At 37.7% G+C, this 24,256-nt stretch overlaps 1 protein-coding gene across 1 annotated transcript in view; it reads left to right on the top strand.

Moving 5' to 3' along the window:
- Positions 1-24,256, top strand: part of ZNF407 (zinc finger protein 407) — a 309,158-nt gene that overhangs the window by 171,941 nt on the left and 112,961 nt on the right. The window contains exons 5-6 of the mRNA XM_005153442.4: positions 2,122-2,205; positions 10,777-10,897. Of these exons, the coding sequence (XP_005153499.2) occupies positions 2,122-2,205; positions 10,777-10,897 (205 nt within the window). The remainder of the gene's footprint in view (positions 1-2,121; positions 2,206-10,776; positions 10,898-24,256) is intronic.

A 24,256-nucleotide genomic window follows, 5' to 3' on the forward strand; every position in this document is an offset into this window, starting at 1 on the left:
CATTTTGTGTAGTCCTATTTTTTCTTTGCTATTTTGATGAATTGAAGTGCTACATGCTGACGACCCTGATTTTTAAGAAAATAATAAAAAGATCATTTTTTTTTAAAGGAAGAAATTATGCAGAAATCTGTGTAACAGTTATGTATAATCTCAGCAGTAATGCGAGTGGCAAACATTTTGCAGTAAAATTCAAACTTTGTTACCTCATTTAGTACAAATGCATTCTTCATGTGATTGTTAAGCTAGGCTTCCATTCTGCCTTTTCTGGTTTGTATTCTGGGGGGGGGGGGGGTTGTTCGGTTTTGGTTGGTTGGTTGGTTTATTGCAGAGGGAGGTTATTGGTTTTTTAAATTAAATTATAATCAAAGATGTCTAGAACTGACTCCTAAGAATAGGCACTGAAATTATTTTACACCTTAGATGCTGCCTTGGAATTCTCTCATCAATGGACCAAATTAAAAAAAAAAAAAAAAAGCCCAAAATACTGTAAAATTTGAGTCTGCATTTCATGACCAGATTTGGGTACAGCAAACAAAAATATGCCATTTGCTGAAATGGAGAATAATATGTGCCTACCACATTTCATTGCCTAGCTAGCTGGTGGAGGTCAGTCAGCATTTTTATGATCCCATTTTAGTGGCAGGTATCAGGCTGGCCTGGAAACTTCGAAGGAATTGCTTTCCCACTTGCAGCATGGGGCCCAGGGACTCCTGCACTGCGATGACTGGAGTGAGGAGGTGGGGTTCCTCTGGGGTTCCATCCAGGCAGTGGTGGGAGAGGGCATCTGGTTTCTATAGTGCTCTCTGGGGAGGTCCGACTCACAAGATGGTCTCTGGCATCCGAAGTTAACCAAGACACTGTGCTTTCCCAGCCAGTCTGTGTATTAACATGCCTGGCTATGTGGGAGCAAACAACGTGGAGGTTTCCATCCCTCTGTCTTCACAGGAGGACTGGGTAATTTGACACTCGACCTCTTAACCCAGCCGTCTTTTGTAGCAACTGAATTTCCCTCCCCATGGGGGAAGAATTTGAAGGAGACTGTTAGTTTCAATGGGTTTGGCATCATGGCCCCCCCAGCCCCTCTTCGCTCTGGTGCTGTGAAAGGAGACAATTTGGCTCCAAATGACTAATGCGGTTCCTTTTTGAGAAAATATTTTTGAATTTTCAGCCTTATCTGAGGTTATTGAGTCTATATCTGAGGTTAGAGTTATTAATTCATGATGACCTTCCGTGTGGCCTTCCTGCATGCTAGCACGTGCTGAGTAAAAATATTGCCGCAAAATGATAGACTGTGTTTATAGACAACAGGGCAAAATCCTAGCTTCTATTAAAAAATAAAATAAAAGGACTAAGAAGAGAGCATTTCCGCACTCTTAATGAGTATTGAGCTTGCCAAAATCTCTCAAATTGGTCCAGAGGTTTGGAATGAAGAATTATCATTTGAAGACGAACAATACGAGTTCTGCTGTAATTTCAGTAGCAATCCCCAGACCTGTTTTCTTTATGTCATGAAAACTTTAGAAACATAAACAGTGCTGAATTGCCACTGGTACTGAATAATGTGGCTTTTATTGTTGTCTGGGCTCTTCTGTATATTCAAGAAAATAATTTAATACCTATTAATAAATGGAAGGTAACTAAAGATGACTGTGATCGAGTCTGTTGAAAATTTCTCAGTGCCCTTAATTTGTTAGTAAATTCAATATATTTTATTTAAGCAGAATCATATATACAGCATATTAACTTTTTTTCCAGGCAATCTTTACTCAGCACAGAAAGGCCAGATGTATGGGAATTGTAAAAAATCAGGATATGCATAAAAACTGTTCAAGTGCATAAAGCAGCCCCATCTGGAAGACATCTAACAGAAATGAAGTTGTACAAAACCATTCCATTGATAATAAAGCTAATTTTTATGGGTCTGACAAGTATGTAATTATGTTCAGTGGTGCTTTTCAGATTTTATCACAGTCAATAAACCGCAGTGGTAATTTCATTCCCATTTGACATATTTACATGGAAACATTTGATTGGAGGAATTAGTAACCCTGAAAGCCTTGATAGATATGTTTTAATGATCTGTGACCTCCGCAGTCCCTCATCTGTTTATTGTTGCAACAGGCGAGAAGTCGTTCCTCTGTGACCTTTGTGGCTTTGCCGGCGGGACACGTCATGCCCTCACCAAGCATCGGCGGCAGCACACAGGTCAGTAAAGCTGCCTTTACTCTTTGCTGTATTTTTTCCAGCAAGGGAGTCCCTCTACACTGGGGAGTAACGCAAGTCAAATAGCATGTTACAGCACAAATAATACATCGGCTCATTGTTTACTTTGCTTTCTCTCATTTTTCTGTAAAATAGGCATGTCCAAGATCTGCATTTTAGCTGGGAGTTTGAGTAATTGGTTGAGGGGCAGTAGGGGGTATTTTTGCTGTTTTTTTCTGAAGGAAGTAGAATTGCAAAGACTGGCTTTCTTCTTTAAATGAATGCAAAGTCTACTACTATTTTTTTTTTCTGAGGCCCAAATAGATTACCTACTGTGAAGATTTTGCAAGAGTCTGCTAGAATGTCCCTGGGTGAAAATTAGAGGCTACATATAGATTAATCCATTATTTTGGACTGAGACATAGTTGAAAGCTAGTGTTGTTTCAGTTGCCCTTTTGTAATTTTAAGATAGTTTGTAATTAATAGGTGCAACTTTAAGAGTTACCACATGGTTGGCATGTAAAGCAGGATTTCTCTCCCAGAATTAGTAAAGCTCTCCTACCACCTGGTTATTAAAATTTAATATCAGACAAAATTAAATTGGTTCTTATTTCAGAAGACCAGAAAAAGTATAAGTATTAAACATTTATTAATACATTGTACCTTAATTGTGTTTTTAAGTAGTTCCTTGCAAATGTTTGATTATTTGAATAGATTTTGTTCAAACAGATGCAGAAGTGTTGCTGCTTAAGCCACTGTAGTTTTTGTTTTACTGACTATCAGGAGGATAATGTAATATCATCGGGAATTGCTGTGTGAGTTAAGTGACCATTGTCTAATGTACAGTGGAAAGAAATGGCAAACAAATGAGAAGCTGTAGTTACATCATGAATTTTCCATGGATTTTGTAAAGGAATCTCAGTGGGAGATTTTATTATGTCCCTGAATAAACTAATCTTGATTGAGGACATACACCATCTAAGTGCGTAATTTCCTGGAGAGCAGCTACTCTTCTCCTTGAGAGCCTGAAGCCATTCTTTCCACCCTGTTTTCAGTTTATTAAAGCAACCGTATTTGGAGGAGAGTCTGATGTATTCAAAAAGGTGGGGTTTTCTGTGCTGATCAGGCAATATCTTGAAGCGGATCAGCTCCCTATGAGAGTGCTGCCAGAGTCAGTTCCCATTCGCTGCAGGAAGTTTGTATTTTTAAAGTGTCCAGGAAAAGGCATTTAGTAAATATAATAAGTTCTCTTGGTAATACTCTCTTTGAATGATAACAGGAGCAATTGCGACTACTGGAATGGAAGCCATATGCTTCAGTTGTAACTAACGGTTTCCATTTTTTCTGGTGCTTTGAAGAATTATCACATGTTGACTGAAGTTTACCAAATGTGAGCTAAAAATGAAAATTATTCCTCTTTTTCTTTAGCAGAAATAAATCATCGTTATCAATAGGATGGGAACTACCTTTTGGGTTTTTTTTGTCCTGCGTAATTGGCATGCTGGTGCCACGCATGTCTCTAAGACTCATTGTCAGTGCAGCCATACAGATGGTAAATGATCAAGTTGAAGAAACACATATCTTGTCTTTACTCTTCTGATATTTACCTGTTATGTGAGTGCAGATCTGGTTTCTCAGAAATGTAAGCCCTTATCATTGATTATGTATTTATACTTATTTATCATTAGGACACAAGCTGATAGAAAAAAAAATAAATATTTCCTGGTGTATGTGCAAAATTAGGCTGGACGTATGATATGTTTCTGGTGAAAACCTGTCCACGTTTTTGATGGCATTTTACACGTCTTTTGCCAGTATCATAGAGAATTCTGTGCTATGATCACTGAGATTTAGAGGTTATAGATCATCAACATTGCATATAGCAAGCATAACTTTGTATTTTATGTCAGGACTGGAGGCTCATCATTACATTGCTGTTAACATTATACTATACAGGACAGTACATCAGAGAAAGAGGGATCTGTCTTTCTGACAGCTATCTGCCTTTCTGGCACAAACAATCAGAAATTATTCTTTGGCAGAAAATTATCTATAGATTTTACCTGTTTCAAGGAGAATGATACAATCCACCTTTCCCTGCATTGTTGTACTAATATGGGTTCCCTTGTATTTTCATCCAGTGCACAACTTTATCTCAGTCCTTAGTTGCATGCACTCCTCTTTGTACCTGCATAGTTTCTCCTGTGTCCCCAGTTGGCACAATTTTCCCAGAGCAGAATGCCAAAGCAAATTACAATCAGGTTCGAAAAGGATAGGTATCAAAAATAGTCTAAATGGCTTAAATAATTCCCTACTGTATTACAAGCTGTCTAGGTGGCTGACACAGAACATCTTCCAATCCAAGATTTACTTCTATCACCTGTCAGAGACCCTTGATTCAAGGGCAAATGAGCAAATCCTCACATGTAGTTAAGGAGTCTTAACCAGCTTAACAAGCCTCTTCTCGTCCCAGCCTCAAGGCCTAAGGTGTCCTGACACATCAGAGAAATGTTCAGCTGCTGATAGATATTTGACACAGGAGAGGATGGGCTGCAGGACCAGCCACTTAGACTTTTGATGCCCTTGATTTTTATATTTCTTACTTTGTTCCTCTGTTTTCAGATTAGATTATTTTTATGTACCTAAAAAAATACTTATATTTTGTGAAAGATGCATTTGTCAAAAAAGAAGAAAATATTTCAAGGATTGCAAATTATAACTATGTATAAAAAAAAAAAGGCTGGAAGAAACTGGCCCTCAGTCACTCATGGAGCAAACTGTAGGGACTAGTTTGGTAAATAGACTGTTATCTGTGGAAGATACATTTTTGCTTTTTAAATTCAAAGAAGTACAGGAATGTTAAACTGAAAGAAAAAGCCGTTAGTTTTTAAGACTTCACAAATGTTTGTATTTGATTTGTTTGCAAATGTGATGCATCTCCATACAGATTTCCTTCATACAGGCTTTCTCAACATTTCTCTACTACAAAGTGGAACTGTGAGGTAGAAGAAAATAATTTAACTTATCAAGAGATCCCTAATATCTCAATAGTTGATGTTTTTATTTTGTGTTACATTAGTAATGTCCTTAATGACTGATCTGGTCTTGTGAGAAGTGCATACATGGCTATGTAAATATCAGTAGCCCAATCTTCTATTTTGTGTGTTGAATCAATGACAACTTCAAGAGTGGACCAGAGTTTGACCAGAATTTCATCCCATTGTAAAGAACACTTACATCTGTCTTCGTGAATGCTTTGTAGTAGACACTTGTGGCTACATAGAATGTGAGAAACTGTCTTGAGAAACAGACCATTTGCAATATCAGCTGGTACCACCTGGTAAATCAGGACTAGAATGTATACGCTGTAGTTCTGGTGCCTCAATGTGACTGGGAGGAAAATATTTCATCTTTTGAGTCATTCTGAAACATTTTTGTTTTTTTTTTTTTTAATTAAAATTTTGTCCTGGTAAAAAAAATCTACCTGATGATAAGAAGATAAATAACATTGCAAATTTTAGTGTAGGCTAAATTTAAAACTAGTTGAATTCCACCAGGAACCGATTATCCAAATTTTATAATAAAAAAGAGTAAATAACCTCCAAAAATATGTGTGCATGGACACACATTAGAAGCATATATCATGTAATTTAAATATTTTGCCTTAATCATGATCAACTAGGGAATTGCATAAGAGATTAAAAACAAACAAGGGTAATTATTTCTGGCTCAAAATGAAAATATGAAAACATTTAATTCTTAAATATAACATGTCTTCTTTTTATGTTGTTGTTATTGTTCTGCTTGCCTCCTGTGTCTGCTCTGCCTGCCTTTTTATATTGCTCTAGTTTTCCCTTCCTCTACATTTTCCAGTTAACTTCCATCTAGGAGCCGGCTCAATCCAGCAGTGCTGATCAGTCACAGCCTGTGTTCTCTTGCATGAAATTCCCTTTTAATGTTGGCTAGTACTCCTAAAAATTGCAAAAACCTCATCCTCATCTTCTGCACAATGGCACACCACTTTTTCTTCTTGAGTGTTGGTTGTGGTGGAATTTTCCTGGGGATCATAGAAGTACGTTACGGTAGTAGAGTATTAGAGGGTAAGTACCCTTACTGTGAACAGCAGTTCTATGACAGTCACCCTGAACCTATGGAACTGCTTAAGAAAATTGTGTCTTTGTTCAAATATTTTCATGAATTTTTGAACGTGGTAGCTTGTATCATACAGATCACTGTTTGTATGATTGCTTCTGCTCACTCATTTCAATCTGGTGCTTCTCAAGACATTTATAGGTCAATGTAATAAAGAAAGAAAATTTAATAATATATGTGTTTTTATCCAGATGAGTGACTCACTTTGTGTTTCTATTTCTCATGTGAACTGCTCTTTGACTTTAATGTGTAGTTACATTACTTGGCATTGAATTTAAAGTATAACACAGCCCCTTCTCTTCAGTGTCCCCACCACAGCTTAAAAAAAATTATAATGTTGACTACCACAGAAAACATAGAATAGTATGAAGACATACTGCTCTTTTCAGCAGGAGGAGAGGTGAAATTTGAAGAAGGTCTGTGTTATTTTTCCTTTTCCATTTGTGCAACATTTGCAGCAGAGCGTGGAACTTAATAATATCAAACCTTTGGACAGAAATGAGACCAAAACCCTGGGTATCTTAAAACTTTCTGCCTAAGGGAAATTGTCCAGTGGACAGTTTTCCTTTCATTTTTGAGAACACAAATGTCAATAATTTTTTTGCTATGGAAGACCAACCTCGTGGCATCTAAAGTGTTTCTCATAAGAAAGCAATGTAAAAAGGATGTACTTATATTTCTATGTCTTTCATGCAAAAAAGTTGACCAAGCTAAAAGTAAACAGAATTTACTTTAATATACTTTAGGCTTTGTTAGCAAGCCTGTAAGTGCTTCTCCAGGGAACAACCTTAACAAATGCAAGAAATAGTTGGAAATAAGGAGAAAAAATCCTGCAACATGTAAGCAGATGGCTGTGTTTTGTGGTCTACTCATTTCTTAGGTCAAATGAAAAAATGAAACTTATAGTATTCTTGCTGTGCTGCTCAACACATCATGTGAAAGACAAATAGGACTAAAAGCAATAGTTCCCTGTTGAGACAACCAGGGTAAGATTTCTTCCATCTTATTAAGATTCTGATTAGTTACTCAAGACTTCCGAATTGAAGGCGCCATATGATTTTATTTTTTTCCCCTTCATTTATGTGAAAGCTGGATACTGAGTAGCACATGCATATAAACGCTGTATATAACCTATAGGTAAAAATTGCCTGGGGAGTCATGATTATAAATAAAAATTTAATTTTGCTATCCACAACTCAACATCTGTCACCAGATTCATAGGCTTTTGTTATTGTTTTATTATATTTTACTTTAAAATGTACATGCTAAGTACATAACTGCACAGATAAATTATAATTGCAGTGAGGTGTGCTCTGTGTCCTAAAAAGCTCATCATCAAATACAGGGAACTCAAAAGAGGTAAAATCAGAGAAAAGAGGAAGAAGGAAAGAAAGAGAAAGCTGTAATTTGTGTGTGTGTGTTGGAGGCGAGGTTCCTTGCTCTTGGAATGTGTGTTCTTCCTTTCCCCCTCCCCTTCAGAGCTTGCTGAACATTGGGTCATTTTGGGACACCTATCTTTCTTTTTGGTGGGATTTCTTATTGATAAAGTGAGAGATGGTGAGGCATGGACAAGTCTTCTATAATGGTAAGGTGTGTGGTAGGTTAGTTTGGGTTTTGTTTACCTTTATTATTCTTTAAATACATAGACTTCGTCCTTAATGACACATTCTTGGATGCACTATTTTATAGTTATGACATATTGTTGTTTAAAAAATAGTCAATATTGCTTTTTTGATTTGTATTGTTTTAATTTTGTATTAACTTGATCTTTGGGGGTGGGGGAGAATCCCCTTGGAATATTTAATGGCACCCCTATGAAAATAAAGTTTGTTGCCTGAAATGTCTGGGGGCAGGAAGAGGGGAAGGAAAATTGGGACACAAAGATGGACAAAGAGCATTCTGGCTGAAAGATAAGGAAGATAAAAAATACTTAAATGAATGCTTCTGTGGAAAACTGAAACAGATAAATGCTTCTGTACTGCTGCTGTAGCTAATACACTCTTCAACACCCCCAACCTAAAGTACCAATTTTTTTTTTAATAAAAATAAATACTTTTTCTCTTGTGCAGCTGCTAAGAATCATAGGCCAAGCTAGGCAGTCTTTTTCCTCCCAGTTAGTTGGGTTTTGTTGTGTGGTGGTGTTGTGATGTATTTTCTGTCAGGTGAGATTTACACATAGTCCACTTGACAGGAGCAGTTAGCCACAGGGATTTCCTAAGGAGAAACTTCCTGGAGCAGTGGGCAAGGATTACAATTGTTCTTCTGGTCACAACAGAATTTGCAAACCCTTCTGGCTTCCACAGGCCCTGCCTCAGTGCAGCAGCACCTTTACCAGGCACACCCTCCCCTGAATGCCAAACTAAAAATCATCATTCAGTTCAGATCTGCTCTTTATATTTTTACAAGGGGCAAGTTGGCAAGGTTCTAATGCATTTTAAATGAAAGCAGTTAAAATAAGTATGTACGTTATCTAAAATACCTGTGGCTTTACTACTTAGGCTTGAAAATGTTGCTATCTTCTTTAATACTAGAAGATAAAATAAATCAGGCACGGGAAATCTTCAGTTCAAGAACAGGTTACGTTGCTAGGGAGTCTATGGCCTCCCAGAGAGTTTAATTGAAGCAGCAGCCAGTAGCTTTCAAGCTGCTGGGAGAATCAGCTTCTCCAGAGCAGAGAGTCAGTGTCTGACAAGAAAACCTTGTTTGGGGCAGGAAAGACATACTTTCTAGCAGTCTCAATTTGTCCAGCATAGAGGCTTCTGCATTGTGTCCTGCCCCTTCACCTTTCCTTGTCCCATGAAACAATAAATGAAAAATAGCAGCTGATATTCTCTTCAGCAGCAGTTAAAAGCAATTATTCCAAATCTTCATGGAGCTTTCAGAAGCTGCTCTGTTATCCTTCCACAGAGCATTAAGGGCTTTTCAGGCCTGAAGACCTTTCATTTCTTTTTCCTTTTGGAAAAAAAGAAAAACCCCCCAACATTATCCGAGAATGAAAAATGCAGATTTCTGTTTGGTTGGTTGGTTTGGGTTTTTTTTTTTCTCATAATTCTGGCAAAATCTTTTCAGAAGTCTTGAATGTCTCATACTTTACAAAGACTTGAAAAATCTGGATTGGAGGAATGGCCACTTGGGAGTGGTCTTTTGTTAGCAATATGTCTTCTGCTGGTGGTCTCCTTTCCATCTGAAGAACTGCAAATTGTAGCTGCTGAGAAGCTTAGGCTTCAGTTTTGAAATTGCCTATTCTAGGCCTCCGTACAGTCTGCAAGATCATTGTCCATCCCTAGGAGTTTTATTCAGACTTGTTAAGTTAGAGATCTTAATTCATTGTGTAGTCTTTAGGATAAATACTTCTGAAGGTTTGCACAATGCAGTCAAGATCACCTACGTCAGGAACTGCCTTTTGTCTTCTGCATGCAGGAAGAAAACATTTTCCTCCCTAAATTGTAATTACATGTGCCTGTAAGCCACAAAAAAATGTTTCTGGAGCAGCCAGTTGGAAAAATGGGATACAGGTTTCTTAGCCAGGCATCACAGCATGTGTATCTGTTATGAGATTTTGTCTTAGTGCCTTCTAAGGGGTGGACCCCTCCACTGGAAGGAAAAATACTCTTTTCACATAACGATTTATAAGCTAGAGATTTGTATCTTTTTTCAACTAATAGTCCTCTAGAATTTCTCAGTGTAGTTTCACATTCGGCAGAGAGATTGAAGTTTTGTCTTCTGAAAATACTATTGTCCTACTCTAGGTTTAGTGGTTTGGGATGTGGGGGGGTGGGGTGTGTGTTCATTAACCTTTCAAGTTCTGCTGAAATTGGCTCATTGTTCAGAAAAGATTCACTAGGGCAGAAAGATAGTAGGCAAGAGAGGGGGAATAGAGCACTGAGTTCTGGTTCATATTCTCAGTGTTGGTATTATTTAATAGTTAAAATGGAAAAATCCAGGACTAGAGACAAAAACAAAGACACTTTTCCCCTGATGATGTTCCTTTCTGCGCAGGAACTGAATACAAGCTTCAGACTGATTTCTCACTTTCTGTCTCCAAAAGTGTTGCTTTCAGGGCTGTTCATAGGCCCAACTTCAGCAGAGAGTGTAGGGTGAAAGAATGCCTGTTACCTGGTGATGATATTGGCAAGAGATAAGGCCCAGTATCATGGTCACCCTGTTTCAGTGCAGTTCTTTCTCCTTTTTGCTGCTGTATAACACAACATGGGAAGTCATCTGGCAACTGATGTGTATATGTCACAGTGAGAATAGTATTTTGCAATTACTACATGGTATTTGGAAATCAATTTTGTATCTGTGGTTGTTATATATACCTGGACTAAGATCCTTCTCAGGGCATATGCCAGAAATATAGACTTGTCTTCATTTTCTGCTGGTGAAAGCTGATAATGCATATCTTCTGTTGTCACCTTCTAGGAGAGAAACCATTCAAATGTGATGAGTGTAACTTCGCTTCCACAACACAATCGCATCTGACACGACATAAGCGTGTCCATACTGGAGAAAAGCCTTACAGATGTCCCTGGTGTGACTACAGGTAATGAGTCATTAACTAAAGCATGATGAGAGAAGGGTTAAGGTGATCAGATGAGGTTCATTTGAAGTCACCAATAAAAATATATTGCCATTAAAACCCCATCAGGGCAGCAGTAATTGCATATTAAATTAGGAGCTAAATTTAAAAACTTAGTCTTCAGGATTTAGGTATTACTTTATAAAGAAGAACAAATGATGGGAAACCTTTTCCTGGTAACACTGCAGTGCTAATGTTGAGTGTTTGTTTAACAGCTGCTCTAGTGTCTGTTAGAATTCTCCATGGTGAGGCCACTTCTCTGCATTGCCTTTTCAAATCAGTTGCAGTTTTGAAATTTTTCTCGGTTGAGTTGCAGCCATTTCACCAAGAAAGAAAAAGTTCCCTAAAAGGCTTAGCAGCCTAAATACTCACCAGACACTTATTAGAATGGGAAGCAACTGGAGCTAGTTACAGTGCTGCAGTCTTGGTGTTCTGCTTCAGTTTTCCTTCTCTGTGCCAGCAGGGTGTTTGGGTGATAGTTGGCCATAGTGTTGGTTGCATGGCAGTGTCCCATGCTGCACCACTAAACCCCATCCTGTTAGGGCACCAGATTCAAATTCGCATGAACAGTTAAGATTACTTCTGGTTCTCATCTCATGTGTCTTTAGTTCATTGTCAACTACTTATGAAATTATCTCATGTTGCCTCTTAAATGATTCTTTACCCTTCTTAAACATACCTCTACAATTTGGAATACTGTAATGCATTACAGTGAGGTGACTATATGTGTACAATAAAGGAATGCATGGAAGTTATTCATGAGGAATTTGCAAGAGTTGATGTTCAAAAAGTTTTTACAAAATCAGTATTATATTTTATATTTGGCATATGATTATGTAATTAGATGCATGTGCTGTGATACATGCACCCAAAAGGAGAAAGTTAAACATTTGATTATACCACTACAGCATTTTTTTACTTTCTTTTAGTGCTGAGCATACAACTGTAATGTTCTTTTAGCATGAGTTTTAATGTAGTTTCCTAAAACAAGATTATATAACAAAGCGTAGCTGCTCTCATAATACCTGGTTTCATGCTATTTACAAGCTACTATACAGAAAGCTCCTGTACGTAAAGCTTCTGCAGTGTTCATGATCTTTCTCTACAAAATCTTTTGTTGCATTGGTTTGTGTGTGTGGAGCAAATGTTCTGTGAACTTTTCTGTATTGAGCACCCACTACATTACTGCCTAGAACTGCGGAGACCTGAGTTTTACAATCTTAGTCTGGGGGGAGCTTCCATTTCTGTGCTGCTGCCTTAACATTCCCCCTGGTTTTGGGGGTTTGTTTTGGGGTTTTTATTGTTTGCTTTTCTAATAGAAGCATTTCTATTAGATTTCAGTAAGTCATCTAAGAAAGAGAGATGGTTTTGTGTTTGTCAGATTGGTTGCATTAAAAGGTCTGTGTTGAGTAAAAAGTACATAAGCAACAGTGTAACATGATGTGCTGTGCTGAAGGTAAAAAGAGTGCTATCTTTGATGCTTTATATAAATTTTGCAGTCATCCACTTTAATCATAGAATCAGCTAGGTTGGAAAAGACCTTTAAGATCATCAAGTCCAACCTTTATCCCAGGACTTCCATGACCACCGCTAAACCATGTCACTTAGGGCCTCATCTGCATGGGTTTTGAACATTTCCAGGGACAGTGACTGCACCACTTCCCTGGGTAGCCTGTTCCAATGCCTGAGCCCTCTTTCAGAGGATAATTTTTTCCTAATACCCAACCTAAATCTCCCCCTGGCACAGCTTGAGCCTGTTACCTCTTGTTATGTGATGGGCCGCTCCCCATAAGACTTGTGCTCCAGACCCTTCACCAGCTTCATTGCCCTTCTCTGGACCCACTACAGCAGCTAAGTATCTCTCTTGGAGTGAGAGGCCCAGATCTGAACACAGTATTTGAGGTGCAGCTAATAAACCATGACAATTCGAAAAAATAGTCCTATTGCATAACTACGTAATGAGGGGTGGGTTGTGGTGGGTTTGAGTTCCTAGCTTGAAGACCCTAGAGACTGGGAGCTTTGTAGATGTGAATCAGTTTGCAGTTTGGGATTTGTTACACACATGCAATGGATAGATGCAGTTCCCTCAGTAAAACAAAATGCATAACCTTAATGTTCTGTTAGTGGAAGACAGGAGATAATTTTTCTTTGGATAGAATTTTCTGTATGGGATCAAAATTCCAAGTGATGACAAGTTTTTTACTAATATTTTATTATACTGGAGATTATTAGAGAAGAAGCAAGCATAACCTTATCAGGATTAACAAGAAATCTCTGAGCATCCCCTGCCTCTATATTATTGAAATATAAATATTTCATGGTAATAGGGCGTTAGTTTCCATCCCTTGCAGGCCAATTTTGACCTAATCTTTGGAGGGTGATCTCTACAGATACCAGCTGATGAAGCTTTTGATTCTGCAGGAAATTTGTTCTGAGCTCAGCTGAAAAACATCTGGCAGGGATGCAGAAATCAGAGCTGTGCTGCTGCTGCAAGTTCATAGAGGCAGTGAGGCACTGCGTAACTGCAGAGGAGCCAGTAGAAGGGTTGCTGTGTTTATTAGCCCAGCAGTCCTGCATGTGCCGGCCAGTTTCCACAATCCTGGGATATTAGCCAGCTATGTTGGCAACTCTGGTTTTTGCTCTCTACCCACCTCTCTCTTTTTTTCTCTTTTCTTTCTTTTTTTTTCTCTTTTCTTTTTCTGTTTTTGTTGGGTTTTTTTTCTCTTTTTTTCTCTCTTTTTTTTTGTTCTAAAATATAATTTGAAGGGAATCACACATTGCCTCCTTGTCAGCTTACCCAGTACTATCTCTTTACATGGATAGGTATTAGCACCTCTGTAAATAGTGTTCTTTGTACCAGTTCAGCAGATGCCATATACTCTTGTGAGTGTCACCTACAGAAACATAAACCAGAGATTCTAAAGTCTCCTGACCTAGTGATAAAATTCACCCCCATGTGTAGAGTTTGAGTTCTCACTGTCGTGCTTTCACCTCAGCCCTTGCACTGTAAGTTCGTCCAGACTATTTCAGATGTTGCTGTTTAGTGTTGCTTGGCAACTGCAGACTCTTTAATGACTCTGGTAGTTTCAGCGAGGTGAATATTTCTCATTTTGTGTACGGATATGGAGTAAAGTATTGTTAGTGCTACCATAAAGTCTCCTTTCACGGATAGGTGAAGTCATCTCTCTGTTCTGCAAAGTAGTTTGAAACACTTGAATTAAAAGAGTATCTAAATACAAGGTACTCTAATTATTCCTGTTCAGCTCATCAGTGCTCAGAGGGTTCTTAGAGATTCCTGATTTCAAGCTTTTCAGTTCCTCAGGAGGAAATTGTGAACAATCATCCTGCAAAAACTCTTGCCAGTATAGTGAGTGAAAGGCTAGCTAACCTTGGCCAGAAGTACAGAAAGAAAGGATATTAAAAGAAACTAATCTGAATTTAGGAACTGTTATGAAAATCTGGATCACCTGGGACTGGACAGACACCTAGAAATTATTAGGTTTTGGGTTTGTTTCAGGTTTGTTTTGTTTTGTTTTTTTTTTTTTTCTTGTTTAGCAGCAAAATCTGAAGTGGAATAGGCAGTAAGATACTACAGGAAAAAAATTGATTTTGGCCTCATGGAACAGAAAAGGGAATTTATTCCCTGTATAACCCACAGCATGAGAAATTCTGTCCTTAGCTAGGAAAAGACAGGAGTGGATATGGGGTTTTGAAGTAAAAAACCTAGAATTTTTAGGTCACAAATATCTTCTCAAATGTATGCATATTCCAAAAAGAAAATGGGAGATTTTGTGCATTTTACCAAGTTGCTTTCATTATCTGTGCTTACGATTCTACTTACATATTCTTTACAAAATACTACCTTCAACCTCTACTTTTTGAACTGTGACCACTTTATGTTTCTTCTTGTCTGTATCTTTTGTATATTGACAACTCAGAAAGAAACACTTGCTTTCCTGTGTGTGGCTGCTAGTAACAACTGTAATTTGAAACTATATTTTCAGCCTAGATTTTAAAATTGAATTTTATTGAAGGAAGAAAAATATACATCCATAAATATAAAAATTTACTTGTTGATATTTTTTCATGTTTCTGTTTTCAATATAGGTTTGCCTTATTTAGATAAAAATGCACACAATATTCCTTTGCATTTCTTTTTCAAATCACACAGCATATCTCTCCATTCTTAAGTCAGTGTGCTGTGTCATACAAAAATATTCGTTCACTCCTAATGAACGTCCAACTTAATTTTATCATACAGAATTGGTCCCATAGGGCCCTGCACCACCATTACGTATGCAATGCTTTTTTTTAATATTTCTTAGTCATTTAAAAAAGATGTGTTATGTGGCTGAACTTTACAGATTACATGATCCCAGAGTTATGCTGACAAGAATATTGTTTGCATTTGGTAATGGGCACAGAGTGTAGTCACAAGCCATATAACCTCCAGAAACTGAACGGCACCTGGGAACTTCAACTGATTTCTAAATCTGTTGGTTATATAGTCAAAGGCCAGAGTTTCTAAACCTGCAATACACTTAGGCACCTAAATTTAACCTGATTTCACAAGTGCTAAACTCCCCTAAGGCAGATGATGTCAATAAATGATGCAGATATACAGCATTTGCAAAAACTGAACTGGGTTTATGCATGGGTCTGAAGTAAATAATTAGGAATCTCATTTTAGTCATATGTTAGGCTTTAAATTCAACTCCCATTGGTACTGACTTTCCATGTAACTATCACAACTGCTCGAGTAAGTAATAAATTATGTTCATGGCGTGTGTGTGAGGGGGATTTTTTGGTACAAAATGGGTCTGGATTACATTGTTTTGCAGTAAAACAACAGGGGCAATATGCAGATCCCTGCCTTACTTGCATAATCAAATTTGCTGGAGTTCAGGGCTCAGGAGGAGCACTGGCATAGTTTTGTAATACAGAAACAATATTGCTACAACTTTGACCACTGAGAGTGTGGGGCAGGTATAATGTTAATGCACTTTGTGCCATCCCCGCGCTGTAATTAAACAAAATTACTTTTCATTTCTCAGGGAATTCACTGTATGGTTCATTTTGCATAGAGTACCCAAGGCAGTGAGGGGAAGAAGGAAGTGGAGGGCAATATCCAGGGAACTGGTGGTGTTTTGCAGCACAGATAAGAGTGTTTAGAACAGCCACGCCAGCAAAACAGCATTAATTCCATAAATACACCTTTCTGTAAAGTATATCTCTTGTGAAGGATGTCTGACAAGACTGAGAATAAATAGCATACATTTTTAATATAATTATGTAAACTAAAATAAATATTTTACATTTATTATGCATAATACAATAATTAGACAACATTCTGTAAGGGATTATGGCATCTGAAATTCCAACTGTGGAAGGATTCATTGCATATTTTCAGCAGCAGCGGCAGCATGACTTAGGGGGAGTGACTCCACAGGGGCTACTTTTCTTGTTTTTTGGACAGCATCCCTAGGGAGTTCCTATTTCCCTCTGACTTATAGTATCTGTTCATAGGTTGCAAAGACCAGTTTATAATGCACACCAGGATTTGCACCTAAAGTCATAAGAATGTGCAAAGTAAGTGTTTTATCTCTGTTTATATTGGTAAATTTAAGAAACTAGTTGTCTTGGTACGGTTGCATCAGCTGCGCAGCATTTCCTAGTTGTATCAAGGATAACTAGGTACTCCTTTAAATGGCAAAGTAACAATATGTACTTATAGCAAAGTAGAAAGGCTGTTAAGACAACTTCTACATAAAATGGTGAAACAGTGTATTTGTCATTAAAATGCTAACGTTAGTCTGCTTTTTGTAATCAGTGAAATTTAATATGCATGTATAGGAAATAACTAGGTTATACAACTGTATGGAACATTAGGCTGATGAGGACTCCAAGTGGCAACCCCCACTGCACTGTGGAAAACCACACACACACATATATATGTATATATATATATATATATCGCAAAAGCAGAATTAGGGGAAAAAAATGTGCATATAGTTTGTACTAATATGAAAATGCTGAGAACAATAATGCATGCATGTAGTTAGAACAAACTGGGCCTTCAGGAAGCACCGAAGCTTCTGTTGTGATCAGCAGCAGGAGTTGAGGATATCCAGTGCCTTGTGCTAGCAGACTTTTATAAACAAATAAAGATAGAAGTTTAGAGAGAGATTCTGTCAGTGCATGGGCATAGTTCCCAGATGCAAACACCACAGAACAGTATTCAGTCCCTAGTTTTTAATAAACATTCAGATAAAGTATTTGCTAATATTTGTATTAATCTGGAATAAAATATGCTGTAGCATTTAAGACTATAAAGGAAAAATAATCTGAAATAAAATGAAATTTGTCTACAGCTACAAAACCACTAATTATTCTGGTGAACACGTGGCATACAAATAATGGTTAGTATTATTCCATTTATGACGTTTCTGTCGCAAAAGAAAACTTTTTCATATTCACCTGAGTTATAGCAAATAGTTCATATGGTAAACTTGGAATGAAAATATGAAATGTGATAGTGTAAAATACAGATCAGCTCTCTTGTTAACCTAGAAATTTGACCTCAGATGTAATTCCTAACATTCAGAAACTTTCACAAGCAGGGAGCACACAATTAATGATCTGGCGCTCACTGGGACACAGTCCTCACTGACAGAAATCCTCTCTCCATTGGAGAGTTGCATTGGCAGCAGCATACAAAAGAACTTAAACTCCCTCTTGCACAGCTCTCCCTGGTCTCGCTGCCAGATGCCAATGTCACTGCATGAACTGCTAGAAAAAAAGACATACATGTGAATGCATGCACAAGTATATTGATGTATGTAGGCTTGCTGACTACTGTCCACATTGAAAAAGTGTTCACCCACTTAAGAGGCTTTTGGCACAGCATGCAGTAGTATAGTCATTTTCTGAAGTTCTTTGCCTTCTGTATTTTTAATTAATAGCAGAGTAAATGCACTCTGCTTAGTAGAAGAATAATACATTTTTAAATTTATTTTAATGAATAATGCTTACTCCATATGATATGGAAATCCATCAATAATTCCCTGAGCATTGGTAACACAAGCTTCTTTTAGGTTTTGGGTTTTTTTGTTGGGCTTTTTGTTTTTTTTTGGGGGGGGTTGGTTGGGGCTTTTTGCTGATTTCTAGTTATTTATTTATTCCATTTATCCTTCTCCCCCCATGGCCTCTCTAAGTAAGAGGAATTAAAAATTGCCTTCTTAATTTAATGAATCTGTGGCTCTCATGCTAACACTGAACCACCAGACTTGGAGCTTTAAGGATTCATCCAAATATCTTTAAACCAGTGATGCAATTGCAACCACTGATAATACTATTCTAGCCTCATTTGGGGTTAAGTCCTTTGAAGAACAACTTTCAAGTGATGTATGTAAGCCAAAACACCACTGCAAGTTACGTATTGGTAGCCACAGAGTTTAATGTTACTGAGACATGCAGTCGTTTGGATATCAATGTAAAAATTCCTATATCATTTTAAGATCTGACAGCTTCTCTCTTGCAGCCTGTCAAAATTGTAGCACAGCGCTCTATCAGGTTGTGCAGACTTTTAAGTTTTGCAAAAACATTCTCAGGTTCCTGATTCCTTTCAGTAGTTACTGTCTCCCCCTTGCTGTTCAATATGGGCTTTATCCCTAAACTTTTCTTCTTATACAGCTTCTCCCAGCTGCACTGATGTTTTGACTATTTTCTTGTTTGTACGTTTCTTTGTTTTTACACAGTTCAAGACACTTAACCCAAAATTTGAAGTATTTGGTGTATAGGAAACATGAATGAGACTGCTTCATGCAGTGGACAGATTAATGCAACTAATGTCTTCTGTTATTACATTTTATCTTCTCCCTGTCCTCACATTTCTTTTTCCCTATCACATCTAATCATAATTGTCTTATCTATTCCTCTTTCTTAAGGAGGATAAATATGTTATAATAAATATACCTGTATTAACATTTAATATATATTTAATTAAATTTTATAAATCTGGAACAGCAGCATATATTTTAAACTAAAATAATCTTCAATAGGTTGTATTTTGATAGTAAATTGTGAATTTACTATTAAATAAATAAAATAGAAAATAAATAAAATTGTAGAACTAACTTCAAGATGAATGACAAGGCTATGGTCTTAATATAGCTTTTAGTAACAAAAAAAACTTGTAATTTCCTGTTCTTACAGTGCTTCTGATAAAACTGTACAATGGAAGTCTTCTTTTATATCTACAAATATACTTTCGTTTGTTGGAATAATGTGATCTAAAAGTAATTGGCATCATAGTTTAATTAATATAACCCTTTTAGATAAAAATTAATTATTTAAAAAAGGCCAAAACAGTTATATATGTTTACTTTGCTCTTGCCTGTTAACACAGAATAAAAAATAAACCAGTTTGTTTCTTTTACCATTCCTTAATCCCCAGTCCAGTCACTATAATAGGATCAAAGCTATCTTTTGGGGTGGTCAAATCTACATGGAACAGTTATTATTGCTGACTACTAGCTAACTACCTGGCTGGTAGTTAGCACTCTGAAAATATTTTGGTAGTGTTATGGGCCTTTGAGACTAAATTAACAGGCACTGGTCTGTTGTGTTATGTGTGGTTTCTTCTCCAGGCATTATGGCTACTACCATGAAAAGCGTTTCTGTATTAATGCCATCTTTGTGACAACCTTTCCTCTTCCTCATTCATACATCACACACAAAACAGGTTGAAATGCTGGGAAGTGACACAAAACAAGTTCAGTTCAGAAGCTCTTTCAGAAGGAGGTGCAGCCTAGTGGAAGGGGGAGAAATGGAAGGTTTTTTTTTTTTTTACTTTTTAAAGGCTGGTGAAAATTGGAGAAACAAAAGAACTATTGAATAGAAAATAAAGGAAAGAAGAGGAAAGAAAATGAGGTTTTCTGTTTGGGAAAAACTTGCTGCTTAGATACTTTTAAAGCATTAGAATGATGAGCAATTTTCCAAATTAATTTGGCTCTGTAGAAAATCCTGATTTATTGAAGCTAAATAAAACCACTTCTGCATTCCAGCAGAGTTGCCCTTCTCTTTGTGACAACTTTTACCCAAATCTCTCTTGAGCAGTACAATGGGGTGCTTTTGGAACACATATACTAAATGTACTAAGTGACTCTGCCTCCACCACCAGGCTCAGTGCCTCAGAAACGGAAGTCTTGTTCTTGGTGTACTACGCTTCCACCTTTGCAGTGTGGCTGGATGTTTTCCAGGGACCCAGTACAATATGGTGGAACTGAGGCTCTGGGGCAGAACTGGTACCTGGGGTGTGGGAGGCTGGTGCTCCAGGCCACCCTCTCCTCAGTGTGGTGAGGAACCCCTACGGACTGAAATCCAGTGTCTGAGGTCTTCAGCTCTCTAGACAGAGCTCTCTTCTGCTTTGGAGACAGAAGCATCAGACATTTGGGAGCTTGGAGTTCCTGGGATGTTGCTTCACAGCTCATGTGTTTGTAGCTGCTGCTGGCCAGTGAAAGCTTTGGGAGGAACAAGGAGAGCTTGTCTCCAAGTTTGCACATGGTTTGCAGTATCATCTTTCTCTCCATGCCATCAGTCACCCTTTCTCTTTTCTGAGCTGCTGGGAGAAGACTGCATTCCCTGTAGGAAAATTGTGCATAGGGAGACACAATATGATTATTTGTCCTGAACAAAAGAGGAGGTTGCAAATTGACTTTTGACTATCAAAGACTGCCCAGATCTCCCTGGTGCTCCCAGGGTTGATAGCAGAGCTGCAGGTTGCTCTCAAGCCAGTTGACCCCCAGTCCAGTTCTGTTTTGTTTTTCCTTACACTTAGAGAAACTGCCCGGCTCACCATGATTCTTGGAATACAGATCCATTCACATATATGCATATTTTTAAATAATGCTTTAAAGTAATGCCTCTTCTGATGTTCTTCAGCATTGCTATCTTTTCATATTTTTAGGGATATTATCATTTAACTAGAAACACAACTGGAAACTCTGCAGTTCATAATAATGTAAAATTATTTGCGTTAGAATCCTATAAGTACATCAAGTAGTTCTAGTGACATCATAAATTGCCTAAACATCATCTACTAGTTCATTTTGATATTACTGGTTCCCTGTAAAATATAGTACTTCTAGTTCTATGTTTGTAACTTCAGCGCACTCTCCTTAAATCCTTGTTCAAGGTAATTATGGATTCTCTCCAGTAACTGTAGCTGGGGACATACTTTGTTCTACTAGAAGTCCCATGTGAAAAGTCTTCCCATACCCAGCTTCCTCAAAACATTTCTGTTGAAATTTTACATGTCCAGTCTACAGGACAAACAATACTTACAATGATTTTCAAGTTACAGATGGTATTATTAATTTTTAAGTTCTGATGATTTTTCATTAGAAAAATGTGGAATTTCATACTTCTCTGTTAACAAGCTCTTGATAAAATGCAGAACTATTTACTAGCAAGTTTTGGAGATGCCTGCTATGGGTAGTTTAACATCTAAAAAAACATTGGTAATTTGTTTTCAGGAAAGAGATGTGTCTGTAGTTCAAAAAGGCAATTTTTATAAATCAGCTGGTGAGGATTGATTTTTAGCCTGATGTCCCTAACTTATTCTGAGACTTGCACCAGCCCATCCATCCATCTTCTGTCAGTTTCTTTAATAACTTTTTAAGCTGTTGGCCAGTTTCAGTTAAAACTGACACCCTGTAATAGTTGCTGAGATAACTCAAGTTCCTACATGTTTCCTGAAAGAAGTGGATGAGGAAAGAAGACAAAAAAGAGCCAGTGAGAAACAGGCAGGCAAAATCGTGCTGTCATGTATTCTCTCTTACAACCAGCCAGTGTATTGTTCCAGCCTTGCAATACAGCACAGCTGGGTTTGTTTTGACTGATAAAAGTTTCTTGAAGGACAGGCTGGAGAGCTACTGTTACTGCACTGGGAGATGTAATGAACAGGTCAAGAATCCATAGGAAACCATACTTCGGCTGGTACAATGCTCATGTATCAATTTTTTTTTTTTTGAGTCCTAAATTAACTACTTGTTGCAAGTTGTCAGGACAGGTCATTTTAAGAGCTAAAACTTGAAAGGTATTCTTAAAGATAAACAGAACTTACCAGCCATGTAGATTTTTCTTTAGAAAACAGATTATTTGGAACAATTTATACCACTGAGATTGAGAGCACTGACATTTCTTAGTCAGTGAACAGGAAGAAGCTTCCAGTTATGGAGAGTTTATTCCTTAAGTACTTTCTTTGGCATTTATTCTGTTTTCTTTAGGCTATTTACTGACGAACTGTGACACAATGCCTCAGTCTAGATAGATGTATATATATGAGGAAAAGAAGCAAAGTTTGAACAAATACTAAGTTCTTTTTACATGCTTTTAGTGACAGTGAACATCCATGAATTCTCATCTCACTTGGGGTCCAGTGGCTCTGTACCTATTTGAAATTCAGCCTCTTCATTTAGATGACTAAATGTGACTTTCATCACATTTTAATTTGAATTTTAATTACTCAGCCTTTAAGATTTTGATCAGCACTAATAATTTATAGCATAGTCACACATTATTTAGCTGATTGAGTTTTGTATGCTAAAATGTAGTCATTTTGAGGAGCAATAAAAATACTTTCAAGTAGAAATGTTTCAAAGATTAATGAATTTGTAACTGATTTCTTCAAGTCTGTGTCAGACCAGAGAGGGAAGACAGACCTAGATCCAAGTCCTTGTGAGGGCAAAGCAGGTAGTCACTATCCAGTCAGTTTAAATAAATGCAGCAACATCAAGTCAGGCAATCAGCCCAATCAAGGCTGGTGAATGCAGCTTTTGGGAACGAACTGCTCTTTTGCCTGGTGGTGGTGCAAGAGGTGAGTGTACAGTATTGGGTGATGCTAGCTGTATTAGTGCTCTAGGTTTGTAGAAGTGTACTCTGAAAGGCAAATGCAGCATTTGTTTTTTCTAACTGAGTTCCACCCATGTCTGTTCCTGGCTTCCTTCTTTATGTTTGGATTTCTGTTCCCGCGGTACAGTACAACATACTATCAGGAGAATCTTTTCTTTTCCTTCTGAAGTGCCAGTTTTACTTTCAGTTCACCAGTAGCAGGAGTACTGTAACAGCAAGGATTATAAGTAAGCCTCTCTCCATCTAAGCATCTCTCCTCCATAGCTCAGTTGGGAGTCAGCTCTCGCTGGCTGGATAGTGCCTGCTGTCTTGGGGTCGATACTATAAAACAGAAATAAAGACAGTGGATAAAGTCCTGGCCCCACTGATGTTAATCACAATACCTCCATGTCCTCAGTAAAGCAACAGTTCTCCACCTGTCATGAAGTACTTGTTTCTTAAGAGAGAAAGGGAAAGCCAGGCGGCAACACCTTTCACTAAACTTTGTGTCCTGAACAGTAAAGAAGATAAATTAAGAAAGTAGATTGTGGGATCAAGTACCCAGATACTTCTAGTTTCCACTCAGCTTTTCAGAGATCATCCCAATCCTTAAATTATGCCAAAACCCCATCTAAATCAAAAAGCAGCTACTCCTTTAGGAGTTTCTGGTTTTTGTTCCCACTCCACTGAGTTTACAAGCTCTTGCACAGCTAAGTGAAATCACTGAGGAATGTTCAGAAGTCTTTGTCCTGGGGACATGGGTACCTCTGCCTTAGGACTTTTGGTACAACTTTTAGGTGAACAGACACCTACTCCTATATTGTTTGGTATGTGTTAGAGGCCTGACTATCAGACAAGGCAGGATTCATTTAATTAATAATAGCAGTGCTGTCCACAGCCTTATTATAGTTATTATTTAGGATTCGCTGCTGCGAGGGCACAGAACAGGGGTTTGAGATCCTGTTGTTTGGATTTTCAAGGAAAGTTATATGTGGAAAATAACTGAAACCAGAAGAATAACTCTGAAAGCAGGGATTAGATCTGCTTTTGGCTCTGGTCAGTTCCTCCCTGTCCATTGGCAGAATTTCAAGAGGAACAGGTATGTGCAGAATATTTTGTGCCAGCTAATATACTTTCCTGGGACACAAGAGAATGGGATTCAGCCCTCCTCAAGGTAAGGGCAGGCCAAAACTCAGTACTTTAATTTTTAGAAAGTTAAGGACAACAAGGTTTCTTTTTCATGAGCAGATGAGTGCTCCTGATGTTTCGTATTGGTTACCTACATTTTCTTTAGAAAAAGCAGACACTCAATTTAAGCAAATCTTGGGACCTACATTAGTTCTTTCTTACCTCCACTAATTCTATTGGAAATTTAAATGGTTATGGAGAAAAGACTAGGTCATCTTGTAGTACAGTTGTGCCCAGCTGTTC

This window comes from Melopsittacus undulatus, chromosome 1 (genome assembly GCF_012275295.1).
Source record: "Melopsittacus undulatus isolate bMelUnd1 chromosome 1, bMelUnd1.mat.Z, whole genome shotgun sequence".
NCBI classification, from domain to species: Eukaryota; Metazoa; Chordata; class Aves; order Psittaciformes; family Psittaculidae; genus Melopsittacus; species Melopsittacus undulatus.